The sequence below is a fragment of the Leopardus geoffroyi genome, chromosome C2 (assembly GCF_018350155.1).
Source record: "Leopardus geoffroyi isolate Oge1 chromosome C2, O.geoffroyi_Oge1_pat1.0, whole genome shotgun sequence".
NCBI classification, from domain to species: domain Eukaryota; kingdom Metazoa; phylum Chordata; class Mammalia; order Carnivora; family Felidae; genus Leopardus; species Leopardus geoffroyi.
In genome coordinates, this window is record NC_059333.1 from 133,860,481 (window position 1) to 133,880,711 (window position 20,231).

General features: G+C 43.5%; 1 protein-coding gene across 5 annotated transcripts in view; it reads right to left on the reverse strand.

Annotated features, from left to right (window-relative positions):
* Positions 1-20,231, reverse strand: part of RFTN1 (raftlin, lipid raft linker 1) — a 207,719-nt gene that overhangs the window by 141,257 nt on the left and 46,231 nt on the right. The window contains exon 1 of one of the 5 annotated variants that reach the window (XM_045503716.1): positions 10,690-10,853. The exons of the other annotated variants lie outside the window; for them this stretch is intronic. Coding sequence (XP_045359672.1) covers positions 10,690-10,732 — 43 coding nt within the window. The 5' untranslated portion in view covers positions 10,733-10,853. Of the gene's footprint in view, positions 1-10,689; positions 10,854-20,231 lie in introns of those variants that run through there. 5 annotated transcript variants of the gene reach the window in all.

The following is a 20,231-nucleotide window of genomic DNA, read 5'->3' on the forward strand; positions in this document are numbered from 1 at the left end:
ATTTGCACCAGACGCTACCACAGACTTCCGTGGTATCGCAGAATGAGGAAGGGGGAAGGGCCCACAGCTGCGATGGGACTGGAAAGTCTAGGGAGCCAGTTCTAGAAAACGGCACCATCCGTAAAAGTAACGAGGAACCAGAGGAAGGACAGCAGAAGGTCCCAGTGAGATACATAAACCACACTCCAAAAAGAGCAAGAGAATAAAAGAGAGGATCGAGAAAAGAGGTGGAACCATGGTGAGAACACATTTAGAGCCTTTAACACACAGCGCACCAGGAAAAGGCGGATGACAGACGAGGGGATGGCCAAGAGGAAGGCATCCAGCAGGAGATGGGACAGGAGTATGTCACCACTGCCCTGACCACTCTCCGTGTCTGTCTTGAATCCATCCCAAATTTGTGAAGTTAAATGTGCAAAGAGAAAATATTTCTTGAAGGAGGCATAAAGCCAGGGGTAATTCGAGTCCTGTACTTCCCTTCCTCACCCACACGTCCTAAATTCCTCTACTATCCACCACCGGCAAGGACTCCTACCCTAAATTCTCCTCCCACTTCAGGCCTGCTCTGCCAGCAGCTCCACTTGGAAGCATTTCAGGCGTAACATTTAAAGTGAAAAAAAAAAAATTTTTATTTTAAAGCCCAGAAGTTGTCCTCAGCTACCACAGAGAAAGGGGAGGCTGCACAGATAGTGTCTGTCCACCCCCGATCACACGCGGGTGGCGGCCTCAGGGAGGGTTGGGTGAGAGCTGGAAATGGAAAGTGAGAAATGTAACTGGAAGCAGGCTGTGGGGGGTCAGCGGCCACCTGACAGCTTATCTGCCTGTTCTTCCCCCACTGTCATCCTCTTCCTATTTAGTGTTCTAGACTTCAAATACTGCCTTTGAATTGCTTTTCTGAGAGTCATGGTTTCAGAGGGTTTTACAACTGAAAGAGCCCTTAAAGACGAGATAAGAGAAGTATTACAGAAGTACTAATGATGATAGCGACAGTTCACTTCCCCTGAACATAAGCTCTACATAAGACATTGTTTTATGCGTGTTACACACTTCCTCATTTAATCCTCGAACCCCCTCTCTATAAGCTCCTTTTCAAGGATGGGGAAAACTCTCGATCAGAGAGGTTGAGTACTTTCCCGACGTTGCCCAGCCAGTAAGTGGTGAACCCAAGACACAAATCCAATCATTCAGAACCTATGCCCGTAACTATGAAGTCTTCCTAATTACCTAAACTAGTCCATTCATTTTCATCGATTGTAAAGTGATGTCCACAGGAATTAAACAATTGTCTACAGGCATATAGTTAGCGGCAGAATCAGGACTATAAAAGACCCCTGGACTCTCAATCCAGTGCTCTTTGACCATGCCACAAAACTATAATGAGTGCGGGAGGATCAGAACAAAATAACTCCTCAAAACCAAAACACGCTCTCTGTTTCTGTACAACTGTGTGCCTCCCTGGCAGTCCTTCCTAAGATCAGTCAACTCCTTGGATCAGTGTTTTCCTTGAAAAGCTGATTACACGTAGGTAAACGAAGCCTTTCTTCAAAATGTAATGTTTATTTCTTCCATAAATTTCATAGTGTATTTTCTTGATTGGAAAAAAAAATACAGCCATGAGTGTGTACAGCATGTTTACTGCCACAGAAGTCTATAATGGGAAAACCAGAGAAATAAAGATAGCTACGCAGTGATTATAAATAACCATCGTAAATCAGACTCGCTTAATTTCAGGGTATGACACGAGAAAATAAACAAAGCAAATGTTTAAAAGCAAATCCAATTTTCAAATTTAAATGTTAATAGTGATATTCAAAGACACTGATAAAGTGGGGGCCAATGTATTTCAGTTGGACAAATGCAAATAACTTGTTATCAGCCTTCTCCACATCACTGGACTTCCTGCCCACAGTGCAGAGGTGGGGGACAGAGGACAAAAGTCAAAGCCAGATTAAAACGGTGTCGTGGCAGACCTCTACAATACCTGGTGTGCATTTCCCCTAGTTGGGGGGGGGGGGGCGTGGGGTGCCGCCATAACAAAGCTTCCTCGTTCACCTCTGTTCTCCTAATGGTAATCATTTTTAATGCTTTTCTAGAATCCCATGTTCGCACATCTCACAGGCACAAGATTTGATAGGAATTGCCTGACTGCCCTACAACTGTCTTACCAATCCATGGAGTGAGACCATGCCTATTTCCCCAGAGTACCAATCTGGTTGGTGAAAAATGACACTGTTGCTTTATTCTAAGTTTCTATAATTAGTAATAAGGTGAGAATATTTTTATACATGATACGTACAAATGTAATTATTTATTTCTTACTCTTCAGCCGAGATCCCATTTGCCCATTTTTCCATAACGCAGCTTATCTTTTTTCTTACTGATCTGTATACAATTTTCTATTAGATGGGTATGAGTCCTTAGTCTGTTACGTGCATTGCGATTTTGTTTTTCTTTCACTGCAGTAGTGGCCCCTTATCTGCGGGGGATACTTTCCAAAACCCCCAGTGGATGTGTGAAACCATGGAGAGTACCAAACCCTAGCTATACTATGTTTTTCCTGTACATACATACCTATGATGAAGTTTAATTTATAAATTCAGCACAATAAGAGAGTCACAACAATACCTAATAATAAAATAGAACAATTATAACAATCTACTATAGTAAAAGTTATATGCATGTGGTCTCTCTCTCAAAATATCTTATCATACTGTATCTGCCCTTCTCCTTCCTGTGATGATGGGAGACGATAAAGTGGCTTCATGATGAGATGGGGTGAGATGCATGGCACAGGCACTGCGATGTAATGTTAGGCTGCCACTGACCTTCTAACGATACATCAGAAGAAGGATCATCTGCTTCTGGATTGCAGGTGACTTTGAGCAAACCATGGATAAGGAGGACTACTGTCCATTAAAGTTGTAAAGCTGTATGTTTGTCAACACTTCCCAAATTTTTAAGGCCTTTGGGTTCCATGGCATATTTAGAAAGGAGTGCACTTTACATTTACATTGATCTTTACATTGAAAACCCCTTCAAAAAAATTTTTTTAAAAGAAAAAAATGGTAAGAAAAAAAGAGAAAACTTCTATAATTAAAAATGGTATCAGTGACTCCTAAGATAAGCAGATGCTCTGAACTAGGTTTCCAACTATGATGGCAGGCCTCTAGAACAGTCCTGGTGAGGTGGTTGTACATGTGTGCTGAGGTCCAGGAACACAATATTTGTCTGGGCAGGGCCAAGAGCCCCATAAGAGAATGAACTAAATATCCAGGACCCCCTTCCTCTGAGGCTACTGAGATATCTTACTTTTCCCCCCATTCTATTCAAATTTAGATCAAATTTAGGTTATGTTCATGCCTAATATATCGCTTCCTTTTTTTTTTTTTAATGCTTATTTATTTTTGAGAGAGAGAGAGAGAGAGAGAGGGAGACACAGAATCCGAAGCAGGCTCCAGGCTCCAAGCTGTGAGCACAGAGCCCGATGTGGGGCTCAAATTCATGAACTGTGAGATCATGACCTGAGTCGAAGTTGGACGCCCAACTGACTGAGCCACCCAGGCATACCTAATATATTGTTTCTTGACAATTCAGAAACCATACTGTTGGGAATTTAGAGCTAGAAGGGACACTCATTTTATGAGATGGGGAACTGAAGCTTCTCCCCTGCTGGACCCACACTATTTGGGTACTGCTGGAGAGAATCACAATACAGAGGCACACAGTCTCCAACATCAGCGGGGCCAGCACTGTGTAACCTCTGTGACCCCCTCTCCTAACTAGCCCAGGAGGAATTACAAGCCTGAACAACATCTCATCCATTCCATGACCCCACCACCATTTCCTTCCAGATAATTCCATGTGCCCAACTCTCCTAAGTCTCTATCTCCTGAGCTCCAGACCCACATCTGCAGCTGGTTCATAAAAATCTCCATCTGCAAATCCCACAGGCAATTGGAACTCAACATGTTTGGAACAAAAGCCTGCCACCTTTCCAACACTTGCCCTGCCTCCTGCATTTCGTCATGGCCCATAGCATCACATCCAAGAGCGGCCAAACTCAAACCTTGGGCAACAACAGATACCTCCCTCTCCCTCATTCTTCTCTACATCCAACTGGCTCCTGCATCTTGTCAAGTCTCTTCCTTGGGACTCTCCTTTCTAAGCCTCCTTCCTTTCCATGGCCACCTTCTCAGCCTCCTATGGCTTCCTGATTACTATGGCCTGCCTCTCAGCTACACACTGACTACACCAACAGCCCAGTGGTCTGGCTAAAACACAAGGCTTGCACACCTTCCCCCTTCCAAAAACCCAGGGCCCATCATCTGGCTCTGTGGTTCTCACAGGGGATGGTATTGCCTCAGGAAACATTTTGGAAATTCAAAGGGGGCACTATTAGTTACTACCGTGACTGGGAGGTCACTACCGCCGCCGGTGAAGGCCGGGCAAGCAAGACACCTACAAGGCACAGAGCAGCCCCGCAAAGAATTGTCCTGATTCCTACACAATTTTTGAAAATCCAACATGACATGCTTTGTAGGTGGAAAGACTGTCTATAATTATCTGAGCCTAGAATTTCAATTTGCTTCTGATATGAATGAAAATAATATTGCTGGAATGTACTCGTGTAATCAAGAGATCAACTGCCAGAAAACGATTTCTCAATACTATTGCTGAGCACATCTGTATCAGGGCCGCCTGGGGGTAGGGTAGAGCAGGTCTGCTTAAAATGGATATCCCCTGGCTATGTCCCAGATCTACAAAATCAGATCTGCAGGGGAACAACCAGGGCCATTTACTTCTTTTGCTCATTCAAGTTAGAGGTGGATTGTGAGAGAGGCTGTTGGGAGCCATGTTCTGAAAAAGACTGTTAGGCTGAGGGTGAGCTCACCATGAGATAGTTCCCAACTGATTAGTAATGCCTGCATGGCGGCACGAACGGAGGAATATCGGGTCCTGACCTCTCCTTCTTCCCCTCCTGCTCCTTCCCTGTCTGCTTAGAAAATCTCTACTCATGGGGAGCCTGGTGGCTCAGTCAGTTAAGCACCTGACTCTCGATTTTGGTTCAGGTCATGATCTCAGGGTTGTGAGACTGAACCCCACATTGGGCTCATCGTGGAGCCTGCTTGGGATTCTTTGTCTCTCTTTCTCTCACTTTCTCTCTCTCTCTCAAAAATAAATAAATAAACATTAAAAAAAAAAAAAAAAAGAAAAGTCCCTACTCATCCTCCACAACGCTTTCTAGAAGAGGCCTGCCGAAGGCCTCCCTCCATATCTGAAGGCACCATCTAGCACTCTCGTTAATGTAACAGTTTACTGGTGTGTCTCTCCTGGGCAGGCAGGGACTTTGTCTTGCTCGTTTTGTTCTCCTCACAACTGGCCTCCTCTTTGCCTGGCTAATTATCAGAATTCAATAACTACTTCGCAAATGAATAAATGATTAAAAAAAAAAAAGGACAGAGTAACTACACAGTTACTGGGAAGGACAAGACCGCAAAACCGTCTCTTCCTCTACACCTTGTAGTTCCCATCAGGATCCCTGGCTCCTCTGAAGATGAAGAAGACTGGCAGCCAGCAAAGCCTCCCACTCTAGCCCCAGACTTTGTCTGCGCGCCGTGACGGGAGCCTCCAGGCCATCAAGCCTTCCCGCGCACGTACTTGGGCACCGGGGATTAGCGAACAGCTGCAGAAACAGCCGCACGGAACCATCCCAGTTTGCTTAGGTGGTGTGCGTTTGTGAGAAAAGCTTGCTCTGTGGTGATTCTCTTTAACTACCACTCGGAGGACGGATGTTATTTTTAGGGGCTGGGGGACACCAAAGAGGCTTATTTGGCGAATGAACGCAATTTGTCCGCCTGAGCTTTGCGTGTGTATGTTAAAATCCTCACATCACACTCCTAGCCTGCAGTTCTCAAATCCACTGAGAAGAGGCTCCATAAACAGGTTGGGAGCAGGGGAACAAAAACCCCAGGATGACAAGCGTGCAAATTAACCCTGGGACCAGACGAAGAACCAGTGTTGACAGACAGAGAGCAATGAAGCTGGCCGTATGTAAGGATTAGGGAAATTCTGAATAAGAGAACATTCTGCAACAAAAGTTTTATTAGCAGAAGACATTAACACCAGTCATTTATGGTCCCCAAAGCCCAGTATATTATCATCAGGGAAGGAGGTATCCGCTGTGTTCAAAGGGCCAGGAGGCACTGAAAATTCAGGACCCAGAGATGTACACTCCTCTGAGCTCACTCCTCCAGCTCTCAGATAATCAACTAATAGAGACAAAATAATCTAATCATGAAGTAATAAATGCACATGGCAAAAACACAACGGATATACTACTCAACAGAATTATACATCAGCTGTTCTGTCAAGATGATAATGAAACATCAGACAATCTGTGAGAATAACATGCCAAGGAGGAGAAATACAAATTGGGCTCCTCCGTTCCTCATGGAAATTAGAAGATTCTAAACTAATCAATTAGCTCAACATCCCCCACTACCTCCACCCCATCTCTGCATTATCATTGCTCTTCATGAAATTTCCTGGGAATCCACTTACCATTCTGTGATCGCAGATATCAAATGAAAATCAAGTTCTCTGCTGAACACAAGAGAAACTTTACATTGTAATGGAAGACGAACTGATTAAGGGCACTTAATCTTTGAACAGCTAATTCTTCAAACCCCGAAGCAGAGTGGGTGAAATGACAGGAAGGAGAAATGCAGCTTAGTTTTGATCACACAGAAAAAATGGATTCTGGCACTCAGCGGGCTGCCTTATTAACAAGTACAGTAGCTGGGGCTGTTCTTTCTCAAATGATGCTCAGCAAGTCGGAATGAAGACCCAATCTCTGGAGAACCAAGGTAGAAACAATACCTTTTCTTTCAGAAAGAAGTTGCTCAGGGCTTTGGGAGCACCCTAAAAGATGCGAGGTAGCTCAAAGAGAAGAATGGTTTGTCTTTCTAAGGCAAATTTCATCTTACCCAACTTCTTGCACGTTGGAAAGGGATTACAAACTCAGGTGTATTTGGAATACAGTTATTATTTAAAAAAAAAAACAACAGTAAACACCATCTATTGAACAAACTCAGAAAAAGGGTCTCAGAATGGCTTTTCATGGAAGAAATTCTTGAGGACTCCCTAAGAGGTTTGTTTACGTGGGTTATATCTATTGAAGTTTATTTTATTGGAAAACTTAAAACTAAGACATTTTTATTTTATTTTCTTAATGTTTATTTTTTGAGAGAGAGAGAAAGAGAGAGAATGAATGAGCAGAGAAGGGGCAGAGAGAGAGGGAAACAGAGAATCTGAAGCAGGCTCCAGGCTCTGAGCTGTCAGCACAGAGCCCGACGCGGGGCTCGAACTCATGGACCGCGAAATCATGACCTGAGCCGAAGTTGGAGGCTTAGCCGAATGAGCTACCCCAGGCGCTCCCAAACTAAGACATTTTTAAAACCAGTATATCCAAGCACACATAATTAGTGATACATCATACATCATGTAGCCTCTGGAAAACTCCATTGTGCGCTTGTGAGAGAGTAAGACTGAAAAAAAGCAAAAAAAAAAAAAAATCTTAATATTAGTTTGAAAAGAGTTTTGCCCTTAGGAGCTCCCCGGGGTCCGCAGACCACACTCTGAGAACTGCCAGAGTCATGTCTGGCTGACACAGAGATGTCGACTGTTTCAAGCACCACTTCCCTCATAAAAACAAAACACTCTATGTGTATTATGAGTCAATAAAAAGTTTACAAATTGGCAGATGCCAGCTCTATAAGAACTTCGACAAGTACGTGTGAAACTTTCTGGGAGAATGACAGGAAAACTAGCTCTTTAATCTTTTACAGTTCACCACATTTGTTTTATGGTCTCTACTAGTACACATGACTTACTGCTTCTACCCAGGGTTCTGCCATGTCTCCACCAAGGGACGGGCCTGTCTGGTTCAACTCAGTCCGTTCAACAAACACTGCGTGCAGGTCAGCCACTCCCTCCCAGGGGCAGTGTAGCTTAGTGGTTAGGAAAGCAGATGTGGAGGGAGACTCCCTGGACTCAAACCCTGGCTTTGGCCACTTCCTGAAAGACATCGGGTGAGTCATTTAAATCTCTTTGTGCCTCTGTTTCCCCAAGCATAAAAAAGGACAACAGGGGCGCCTGGGTGGCTCAGTCAGTCAGGTCATGATCTCAGAGTTTGTGGGTTCAAGCCCCAGGCTGGGCTCTGTGCTGACAGCTCAGAGCCTGAAGCCTGCTTTGGACTCTCTGTCTCCCCCGTCTCTCTGCCCCTCTCCACCTGTTCTCTCCCTCCTCCCTCTCTCTCTCAAAACAAAATAAACGTAAAAATCAATAAACAATTTTTTTTTAAAAAGGGGGGGACAATAACTGTATTTGCCTGGTAGAATCTTTATAGAAACCAAAAGAGTTAGGTGCCTAAGACAGAGTAAATGCCCAATAAATACCAGTTATTATTATACCTTCTTTTATAATACACAAGGTGCCTCAGAAGTCTCAGGGCAGTTTTAAGCTCAAAGTTCAGAAGTAGAAGCTTTATAAACTTACAAAAAAAAAAAGCCCAGAAAAATAAAAATGTCACCCATTATTTAATTCTGTGAATTTAAGGGGCATCTGGGTGGCGCAGTCGGTTAAGCGTCCGACTTCAGCCAGGTCACGATCTCGCGGTCCGTGAGTTCGAGCCCCGCGTCGGGCTCTGGGCTGATGGCTCAGAGCCTGGAGCCTGTTTCCGACTCTGTGTCTCCCTCTCTCTCTGCCCCTCCCCCGTTCATGCTCTGTCTCTCTCTGTCCCAAAAATAAATAAACGTTGAAAAAAAAATTTTTTTAATTCTGTGAATTTAAAATAAGATTTTACTTTTTTGTTTCAGTCCTTCTGATTGAAAATGGTAAACGCTGCCTGAAACAAAAATTAAACTACTAATTTCATGGTGGGATGAAATGTGCAGAATAAGATGAATACATAAGTAATTCTTACAAAAAGAAGTTTTTTATCATTAAAACTTAATTCATTGGACATTTTTTGAGCGCCTACCATGTACCAGGCTTGTACTAGGTGCCAGGAAGGGAAAAAAAGCAGCAAGACAAGATGCCTGGCCAATAGGGGCTTACACGGTCTAGTGGAGGCAGGAGGCATGGAAATAGATCGATGCAGCATGCATTCTACTGTATTAATTAATACAGCATCCTGCTGAATTATTAAAGTCCAGTCATGTTAGGGTGCCGGGGCCTCAGGTCCTTAGCCCAGGCTAGGGCACAGGAAAGGAAGAAAGTACTGTCCTTGCTGACATTTGGAAATCATTTTCCCTACCAGTGAAGTGAATTTTTCCTTTCGCTTGTCATTGATTCTGTTCATCCACAAGAAGCCCATCTATCAGCTTTCCTATTGCACCAGCTCTTCAATACAGATCTTTATTGAGCTTTTCCGTCTTTGTAAATCGTAAATTGTCCTTTCAACATCCATAATGACAAGCATTTCGACCCATACATTCTATTTACATATCATAGTAACAGCCTCTTATTTAGATGTCAGATTCCAGTAACTAAAAACTCAGATGCATACAAAACAAACTAAAAGCACAAAGACGCCAAAATAATTCTCAAAACCACGGCTAATTTCCATAAACTTTAGTTTCCTTTGGAGAGTGTCTAAGGCCAGAGTTACTCTTATTTTATACAAAGGTATAGTGAGTTTGTTCACTTTTTTTTTAAGCACATTGGAAATACAAAAATCTGATGAAACACTGAAAATATAATGCTCAGTTTCATAAATTCTCTAAAGTTACCAACCAGGACTTCTACCAAATGAAGTAAGTCTTCACGAACCAGAAAAGTCTAAGAAATGTTCACAAAGTATTTCAGCCATCTAAACTCTTACAGGAAGAGCCTTATTCTTATGAAAGACTGATTTCATTTTCCCATATGTCAAAAGAGTGAAAATTAAAAATCAAACTTAAATCTATACTCAGAATTCTCCTAAAAATTTTCTTAAAAACTCTAGTCCATGCCCAGAATTCCCTTGCCTGAGTAGCTATCCATTATCTCTATAATGACTTTGTTAGACAAAGGACGAAGAGTGAGCACATTACTATGGGAATGTTGGCCATTGTTTGTTTAAATGCTGGAGAAAAGTAAGCTCTAAGATTTATAGCTAATAGGTTTTGAAAGAGGTTTAACTTTTTTTTTTTGTTACTGCAACTTTTAGTTGTTTGTCAAACAAAGAAACAAATTCAGTGTGATTCTTTTCTTCTCAGATAACCAAAGCCAAGATATTTTTGAGAATGTGAACTTTCCAAATGATTGGTTCATTTCAATACTGTATGTGGACATGGCTTTGGTCTGAATGTTTATTAGTTTTAGAGATGATCCGGGTATCACACATGAAATATTATACACAACCAGATAATGCAGTATGTAATACGTACGTTGCGGAGAAAGAAAATTATGTGGATTCTTCTGGCCCTGCAAAACACCAAAATTGTCTCGATTTCTCTTTTTCCAATGTGATTTTTATCTAATGAGTGTTGTTTTGATATCCGTACATTTACTGGAGGCTGGGAGGATAAGTTGCATGCAGCTTTTTTTTTTTTTTTTAACCATATTTGGTTTTCATTTGAGGAACAAATTCCTCTTCTCTTCATTTTTTCTTCCCCCAAGGCCCATTAAGTTTATAAATCAACTCACAGCCCAGAGGCAAGACTTCAGGAGGCACAGGTGGACACTTCATCGGAATTTGCTGAGCCCACTTTTGTCTGAACAGCCCTCATCCTCTCTGGATCACATCTGGGCAAGCGACGTGAGGCAGGAAATAGAATAATCGGATCAGTGATGTCAACCACCAACACCACTGGCCAAGATCAAAACCTCACATTTCAATCAGAGGTTGGGTGGGGATTACATTTTTTTTAACTGAAATTTTCTTCCCAGTTTTCTCCTTTTTTGGCTTCGGTGAAAGTATCATATCAAAGGCCTGTTACACAAATAACAAATGTGAAAGACGTATGAGCAGACCATCTCTTAAGCCTCCTTTTCCAAGCCAAAATGCAGGAGGTACAGTCTAAAGCCAGAAAGAATATTTAAAATCAGGAGGTTTCAGAACATCTGAGACATGTGGCCTCTGCAGCTGTGACCCTGGTCCACTCCCTCCCACCCACTCACCCCAGAATGTCTTATCCTTTGTAAGGCAGCCCCTACTCTAGAATAGCCAGACTTCTCAGACAAAATGCCAGACAAAGCAGGCTTGGCCCCAGTATAAATTGGAGAAGTCTAAGAACACACTAGTCAGTCATTTGGAAAGGGATCTGAAAAGGCCCATGGAGGCCTTTCAGGCAGCCCGGTACAGCGACAACACAGGCCAGTGCAAGCATACGTTGGATCGAGTCAAATGTCTCTGATCCAATGGCAAAACCACAACACAGATCCCATTAGGCAACGTTTAGGCAGAAGCTGATGAACTGAACCAAGTTTTCCTTTGACCATTTTTGATGAGGATTAGGCTCTGCCATGATAACTTACTCGGGTGATTTCAATATAGACATTACAGTAAGGTTCAATGAAAAAAAACCTCTTATAATAAGGAGAGACCATCTCCTCGAATAGACTCTAAGGCGATACCTTTGACACACACATTTCTGTAAAACTCTCGCATGAATTATCACAAATAAACAAACCTTAAAATACTCCCTATCTTCCCATTTTTAATTAAAAATATATACACATACACACACAGAAATAAATACACACACATATATGTATGCATTTTTCACCAGGCAACCCAAGCTACGTACTGGGGTTTGTCTGTAATAATCTAATACACTGTAACCCAATGGCCAGGCTGCAGACAATAGCAGGTGCTTCAAGAGAAAGAATAGAGAGAACGCTTTCAACCAATTATAGAATTACACAATGTGACCATGTTTACATTATAGAAGGGAGGCAGACCCAATTACCTAGCTACTTCAAATTAATAACCCCATTTACCTCAATTATCTGGCAGGCAGGCTCTAAATAATCTGAGCAATTACCTCAATTCACTCAGATGGTATAGACTTGGCCTGGGAGTCCAGAATAATTTTTCCTTCCAGAACACCTCCACCATCAGCAAATATCAAAATGCACAACAGCAAATTCACATCGGCTTCTTCTTCTGTGAGCATAATAAGCAAATTCTCTCCATTGTCTGCCACATTAAAATTTGTTATACTCTAAATAACACAGGTTTGAAGTGTTTTTGTTTTTTTCTGACAAAATCTCAGAGGACCATACGATTTTAAAGCTAGAAAGTACCCAGTCTAAAAGCCATTTACTGGAAGCAGTCTAACCGAAAACCCAGCTACTGACTCAGAGCAGTTACGTGAAGGAGCTCCAAAGCCCAAATGGTTGGGTTCAAATTTTGGCTCTCCCAATTCATAGCTGCCAGGTGACCTTGGTAAGTATTCATTTCTCTGAGCCTGAGAGTTTTCATCTGTACAAAGGTAGTAATGATGGCTCCTACCTTATATACTTGGTATAAAACTAAATGAGATAATGCATGAAATGTACTTTGCAAGTTCTTGGCATACACTATCATTTTTAAGCACTTAATATTATTATTGCTAGAATATCACTGTGTTTAATGAGCTCAAAAAGATATGTCCCCCTTCTAATCCCCAGGACCTGCGTATAGTACCTTATATGGTGAGATGTGATTAAGTTAAGATCCTGAGAAAAGGAGTTTATCTAAGTGGACCCTAAATGCAATCACATATGTCTTTATGAGAGAGACGCAGAGGGAGTTTGTAGACAGACACACAGAACATAGCACAGACACACAGAGCAGAAGCAATGTGAAGACAGCACAGGGAGGTGCAGTTCCAAACCAAGGAATGCTGATAACTGCCAGAAACTGAAGAGGGAAGACACAGATCTCCCCCTAGAGACTCCAGAGGGAGTGTGGCCCCGTCCCCTTGATTTCAGACTCCTGGCCTCTGGAACTGTGAGAGAATACATTTCTGCTGCTTTAAGTTACCATGTTCAGGGGCGTTTGTTACAGCAGCCCTAGTAACTAATATCCCACCCAAACGGATATGGCTCTTGTCTGACCTTAAAACTGTGTCTTGATAATGTTAACAATGACCATGACTAGGTAAGGGTGCCCAGAAGTGGGAAATGGCTAAGGGCTGGTGTTAGGGGTTGTGCTTGACAAAAACAGAGAAGCAGGAAAACGCGGGAGATAAAAAATAAACAGGTCTGGTTGGAGGACAGGGTTTAGGGAAACAAACGCATTAAGCCTGAGGCTGGAGGTTCATCCTGTAAATGGGTCTCATCCACCAGTAATAGTAATCCAAAATGTCAGTGGATTGAGGGGTGCCTGTGTGACTCAGTCGGTTAAGCGTCCGACTTCGGCTCAGGTCATAATCTTGTGGTCTGTGAGTTTGAGCCCCACATCGGGCTCTGTGCTGACAGCTCAGAGCCTGGAGCCTGTTTCAGATTCTTTGTCTCCCTTTCTTTCTCCTCCCCCACTCATGCTCTCTCTCTTCTCAAAAATAAATAAACGTTAAAAAATTTTTTCTTATAAAAAATAAAATGTCAGTGAATACTTAGTTTTTGGTATTTATTTATTTATTTAGAGAGAGAGAGAGAGAGAGAGAGAGCGACCAGGGGAGGAGCAGAGAGAAGGAGACAGAATCCCAAGCAGGCTTGGCAGCATCAGCACAGCCTGACACGGAGCTCAACTCAACTCTTGAACCGTGAGATCATGACCTGAACCGAGATCAAGAGTCAGACACTTAACCGACTGAGCCACCCGGGCACCCCTAAATCATCTGTTTTTAAATGACATCCTTAGCCATTCAGCACCTTATGTTTTTTTCTTTGTATTTTCACATCTTCTTGAATCTGTGGGTAGCTAGCTCTCATAAGTTTGGGGAAAATTCTTAGCCATCTTCTTTTCAAATATTGCTTCTGTCCCATCCTCTCCCTGTCGCCTTCTGAGAATCCAATTATACGTATAGTAGACCTTTCATGGTCTCCTACTTCCCTTATGTTCTATTTTGTATGTTCCACTTTTCCTTCTCTGTGCTTCAGTTTGGAAAATTCCCATTAACCTCCTTCCATTCGCTCTTCTTTGTCCTCTTCTATGTAGGCTCTTTCCACTGAGTTCTTATTTCAGGTATTTTCCCACTAGTAGAATGCCCACTTGAGTCTTTGTAGATTCCAATTCTCTGTTGAAATTTTCCATCTTTTCACCTATTTTCCCCATTCAAAAATTTTCTCGAACATATGAATCACAGTTATTAAAATTGTTTTTGCTAAATCTAACTGGCAAATTCTGGATCGCCTGTGAGTCTGTTTATATTTTCTGTTTCTCTCTTGTTTTTCTGGGTGGCATTCCCCAAAAATTGGCATTCCCAATACTTTTTTAATGATACTAGACACCACTAAAACTATAAAACAACTGAAGAGACTTCTGATGAAGTTGCCCTCCTCAGGAGACGGCTCTCTCTTCTGTTGGCAGATGGAGCTGGGGTGGAGGATGAGGTTGAACACCTGAGCCAATGAGGGACGGGGACGGGACCAAACTTTCCCCGGTTTGCTCCTGTTCCCAGGACGTGGCCCACCAAGGCTTTCAACTGAGAGCCTGGTATGTTCACTCTCCCAACTTCCCAAAGGAGGTTTTGAATGCTTTTCTTTATCTTCTTAGCACCATGACTGCTCAACGTCCCTTCTGCCATTCAGAGGCTTTCTTTTCATACTATTTTATTTTATGTTATTTAAATACTTTTTTTAAACTTTATTTTGAGAAAAAGAGAGAGAGAGTGCATGGGGGAGGGGCAGGGAGGAGAGAGGAGAGAGAGAGGAAATCAAGAGTGGGACACTTAACCGACTGAACCACCCAGGTGCCCCTATTTTATCTGAGAGAGAGAGAGCACACACACGAGCAGGGGAGGGGCAGAGAGCGAGAGAAAGAATGTCAGGCAGGCTCCACACTCAGTGCAGAGCCCAACATAGGGCTCAATCATATGACCCTGAGATCATGACTTGAGCCAAAATCAAGAGTCAGAGGCTCAACTGACTGAGCCATCCAGGTGCCCCTAGAGACTTTCAGATTAGCCTTCCAACCTCCTAGTTCATGCAGCTTCAGAATTCAGCAACCATCTTGAGGGGAAAACTTAGCTGACTTCCCAATTTTGTCTCTCCAGTCCCATCTGAGGAGACCAGCAAAAGCTCTGCCAGTTTTCCTTTCCCAGAGCAGCAATGCTCCAGCCAGGCAAAGCCTGGATTTCCAGTCCCTTGCCAGCACTTGGCACCAGAAATGCCCCCAGGGATACAGTAGCTACAGGTCTGTCTGCTCATCTCCTCCTCATCTCCCCTTCCTGACATCTCAGCACTCCCCACCCAGTCCTCATTGTTTCAATGCCTCTCAGGTGCTTTTAAACAGAACGTTGTGTGTATGTCGTGTGTGTGTGTGTGTGTGTGTGTGTGTGTGTGCGCACACGTGCGCACATATTTTACATGGCTTTGCTTTTCTTGTTCTTCTTGGGATCACCAGGATGCTTCAAACTACTCAATCTTACCTAGAAGCAGAAATCTCTCCTTTGTGTTTTTCAGTGCTTTCACTACAGTATTTAATTTCCCCCTTATAAACCCAAGGGGAAGAAAAACAGGGAAGTATTTATACTCCAATTTTTTAGACTAGGGTTGGCCAACTATGGCCTGCAAGCCAAGTCCAGTCCCTTGCCTGTTCTGGTGAATTTTTATTGGATCGCAGCCACACCCATTCACTTACATATTGTCTGGAACTGCTTTTGCATGACAATGGCAGAGTTGAGTAGCTGTGAGACCACAGTGCCCCCAAACCCCAAAATATCTACTATCTTTCCCTTTACAGAAAAAATTTGCCAGCCCCTGTTTTATATAGAGGAAGGCGAGGCTTGCACACTTTCAGTGACCTGCAAGTTAACTTGAGACAGAAGACTGCATCAAAGTTTCCCTGATGTTTACCCTAGCCACCTTGCTACTCTTCTGCTAATTTGCTCCCTATCACAAGATTTATTATAATCATTTTTTAAGATGAACACAACAAGCAGAGGGAGAGGAGTCTGAACCAGACAGTCCCGGCATGGCAAAAGGAGGAGTCCTACCGTATATAAGGGCCCTTTTATCTCTGGAATATTTGGGGGATTTCAGCAGTCACCTTGGAGATCTGCTGAAACAAATAAATACTAGAAGGCAAGTATTCAAGGATGCCACTGTGAGGTAAGAGGCCTTAATATTTCATAGAGGGTATCTGCCATTGCTCAGAAAATGAACATGTAAGGCCAAATAATGAAAAGAATCCTGGAGAATATGCTCAACTTTTATCCATTTGATTGCTAGACATTTTCATCATGGCAGTCCCTGAGCTGGAGGGAAAATGTCCCCAACAAAGGATGGCAACTCAGACAGACAGACACACACATGCATGCTCTATATTAAACAAGACAATAAAAAAAGAAATTCAGTTCCAAACTTAACAATGACTTGAAATGCCATCTTTCTTTTTCCCCTCTTCTGCTTAACACAATGCATGGCAATTTGCTTCTTTTTCACAAAATTGTACAATCTGATGAGGGTTGCAATTTACCACCGATGTCAATTATGGATGCTAGAAGTTTCACAATCACGAGGTCACCAACACACACACACACACACACACACACACACACACACACACACACGACCTGTTGGGGCAGCCAGCCTTTCATTACATCTTATGCGGAAGGCTGTGCAGGGACACATCCCCATCTTGCCAACTCCGGAGCCCCATTTTTCCACAGAAAATGGATTTATGGCTGAAGAGGGCAAAGCAAGGTGTAAGAGAGAGGAGAAAGACTAACTTATAAAAGTAAGGGAATCATGCCTTTAAAAAAGAAACACGAATTCCCCTGAGGACAGGAAAGCAAACTCAGGAGGAAGGAAAGGTTCCCCCGGCCTCCCTGAGAGGATCCCACAGTTGGTTCCCCCAGGGCTAAGATTTTTTCAGACACAGAAAGGCAAAAGCAGAATTTAGCTCACATTTCCGTGAGTGAACAATTTAAATGTCCATCATTCCATGTCACTGATGCTCTGAATTCTTCAATGGTCCCCATGACCCACTTTTAGAGCTCAAGGCCCTGGACACAGCATATGTGCCCCCACAACCTCTGGTCTCCCCTCAAACTCATTTTCCAGCCACACTCTGCCTTCTATGTTCTGCTGCTGCAGTGAAGAATGCCTTCAAGGGACATCTGCGTGGCTCAGTCGGTTGAGCGGTTGAGCGTCTGACTTCAGCTCAGGTCATGATCTCATGGTTCGAGAATTTGAGCCCCACATTGCGCTTGCTGCTGTCAGACTGTCAGCACAGGGCCCGCTTCGGATCCTCTGTCCCCTTCTCTCTGCCCCTCCCTGGCTTGTGCTCTCCCCCAACCCAAATAAATACATATTAAAAAAATAAAAAGAGCGCCTTCAAAATGAATCACCCCACCACCCCAACTGCAAAGGAATAAACTTTTGCTTGAGGACCACATTTCTCCTTCAGAATTTCACATGAAAAAAGTCAGAGTATTTCACTTTGTTTTAAAGTTGTAATATCTATAAAATCTCTATAGTCATTTACTGATGATATCACGTAGGAATATTGCAAAAATTACTGAATTATAAAGCTCGAAGAGATCTCCTGCATTGTCTACTCCAAATTTTCCAATTGGTCATTTCACGGAGCCCGTAAAAGAATTCAGAGGATTCTTTCTGCTCATTGATAAAACCACAAAGGGGGCATTTCCAGGAAACCAGTCATTCTCTCATTTCCTTCTGAGCCTGACCTCAAGCTCATACCTGATTTTTAAGTAAAACACCAAGCATCCTCAGAAATCAACACTTTTTACAGCAGGAGTCTCTTCCATCTTGTTAGCTGAGAATTTCAGAAGCATATCCCGATTGCCACACAAGGCTTGCAGCCCCACAAAGCAACAGTTACGCTGAAGTAAATACGTGTATACACACACTCCCTTCTTACAGCTGCAAACAAGGAAGGCAGTTCAGGGCTTACTGTGAGCACCTATAAAACACGAGACTATCAAATATAAAAATGAGTTTCTGAGCCCAAGGAATGTATGATATAGTTGAAGAATTAACACGACAGACATACATGAAATCTAACCACCGTAACATATATTATTTTAAATGGTATTTTAAATATTAAAGGTTATGAGAGTAAGAAGTTTAAAATCCTCAACATACAAAAAAAAAAGCTTTAAAAACCGGTAAGGAGAATACAGGCATCCCAATAGAAAACAAGCTGAAGACAAAAAAACTTATTTTTAAAAATACAAATGATTCATCACCAGATTTTTAAAAAGTTCAGCCCAGTTACTCAGCAGAGAAATGTCACCCAGGGGAGGGAAGGGTTCAGGGCAACAAGGATTTTTGTGGCCTCCTGCGGGTAGATTCATCTCTGGCACATTTCTTTTCTGGAGGACAGCTTTGCAAAATAAATCCTCCCAGGATCCAGTAAGTATTCAGCAAGCCCACAGTGAATGAATGAAAGCATACCTCTGTTCCTCCTACAACCATGGGCATTGTGGGCCCACTTACTGGCATATTCGTTTACAAAACTGCCTGCCCCAGCTCCTCCTATCTCTGCATGCACATGCGACTCTTCCCATCAAGAGGCAGGGTCTACTTCCCCTCCCACTGAATCTAGGCTGGCCTTGTGACTTGCCTTGATCAACAGCATGTGGCTGATGTGACGCTGTGCCATTTCCAGGCCTGGGCCTGGAAGCATGGCAGCTTCCACTTTCACCCTCTTAGGATCCAGCTCAGATGAGATAGAGGGGGAGAGCAAGACCAGGGAAAGATGCATCAAGATGCCCCAGCCAACAACCACCTCCGTGTGCCTGAGAAGTGAGTGGAGCCATCTTGGGTCTTCCAGCCAAGCTCCCAGCTGGTGCAGCCACATGAGTGACTTAGGTGATACCACATGAACTGAAGAACTGTTCTGCTGAGTCTGGCCAACTGACAGACTCATGAGAAATAAGGCATTAAGCCACCAACTTCAGGGGATTGTTTGACACAGCAAAAAATAACTGAAACAACATGTATCTAATTATTTCTAGACAGTGAGCTACCTAACACAGGTCAAGACACAGTAATTATGCTACAGAGAAAGGCAGGGAGGACAAAGGGAGGCCACTCTGATTAAAGGGGGGAGAGCAAGAAAGGAGGGGAAACAAAATGGCAGACCTCAAGGCCAATCCTTGTTGGTATGGAGAAGAATGAGTTTTCTGGTAAGATGCACAAGACAAGAAGGGGGTGAGAATGTCAGTAGAAGGGAGTCACTACTGCAGTCTACTCCTGCAATACAGGCCTGGGCCAGGGGGCCACGGGAGGAAAGTGACTGAGGGATGAATAGCAAGATGTTGGAAAGAAGAATCAAGTGGATATGATCGGAAATGGCAGGAAGGGAGACAAGAAGAAATTACAGCACCTTGATCTTTGAATCTGGTGGGGGACAAACAGTAAAAGGTCAGTAACACCTCACTTACACAGCAGCCACGCACCCTACCGGCTCAGCCACCCAGAATGCAGTCCCCTTCTGTTCAAAGGCTCCACGAGGGACAGCCACACTGCCACGGGCCCTACCCCCAGGCCGGGCCCTGCGACCCGCCATCGCACTGCCTACCACTCCCCCCTTCTCTACTTGGACTCCGACACAGACTGCGTCCTGTTCCTCAATATCCAGGCACACGCCTACCCCAGACCTAAGGGTGAGGCAGAGGAAAGCACAAAGTCGACTTGCCCAAAGAGATGGAAGGGAACCTAGGGATTCAAAAATCTAACTGCAGTTCATAACATCAAAAGCTTCAGGAGATGAAAGTGAGAGGAAACAAAGTTCGGTGGAAGGAAGGAAGGAAGAAATGGATGAGAGCTGTTCAGGGCAAGCAGCCTTGGCAGTCTGAGCGGGGAGTGAACCCACGTGGGAAGGCAGTCGTGAAGCCCCACCACGCACACACCCCACCACACCCGCGTGTCAGGGAGCTGGGAGAAGCTGGCTCACACCCACTAACCCGAAATGAGTTCCTCGGAAACCTTTTCCATTCATTATCGTCTTTTCTTCATAAATCAAGCCCTCTAGACTCAAAGACTGGAGCATTCAGGAAGTGCTTACTCAAAGCACAGAAACATCAATACGGAGACTACAGACCCCGGAACGATAACAGGGTGAGATA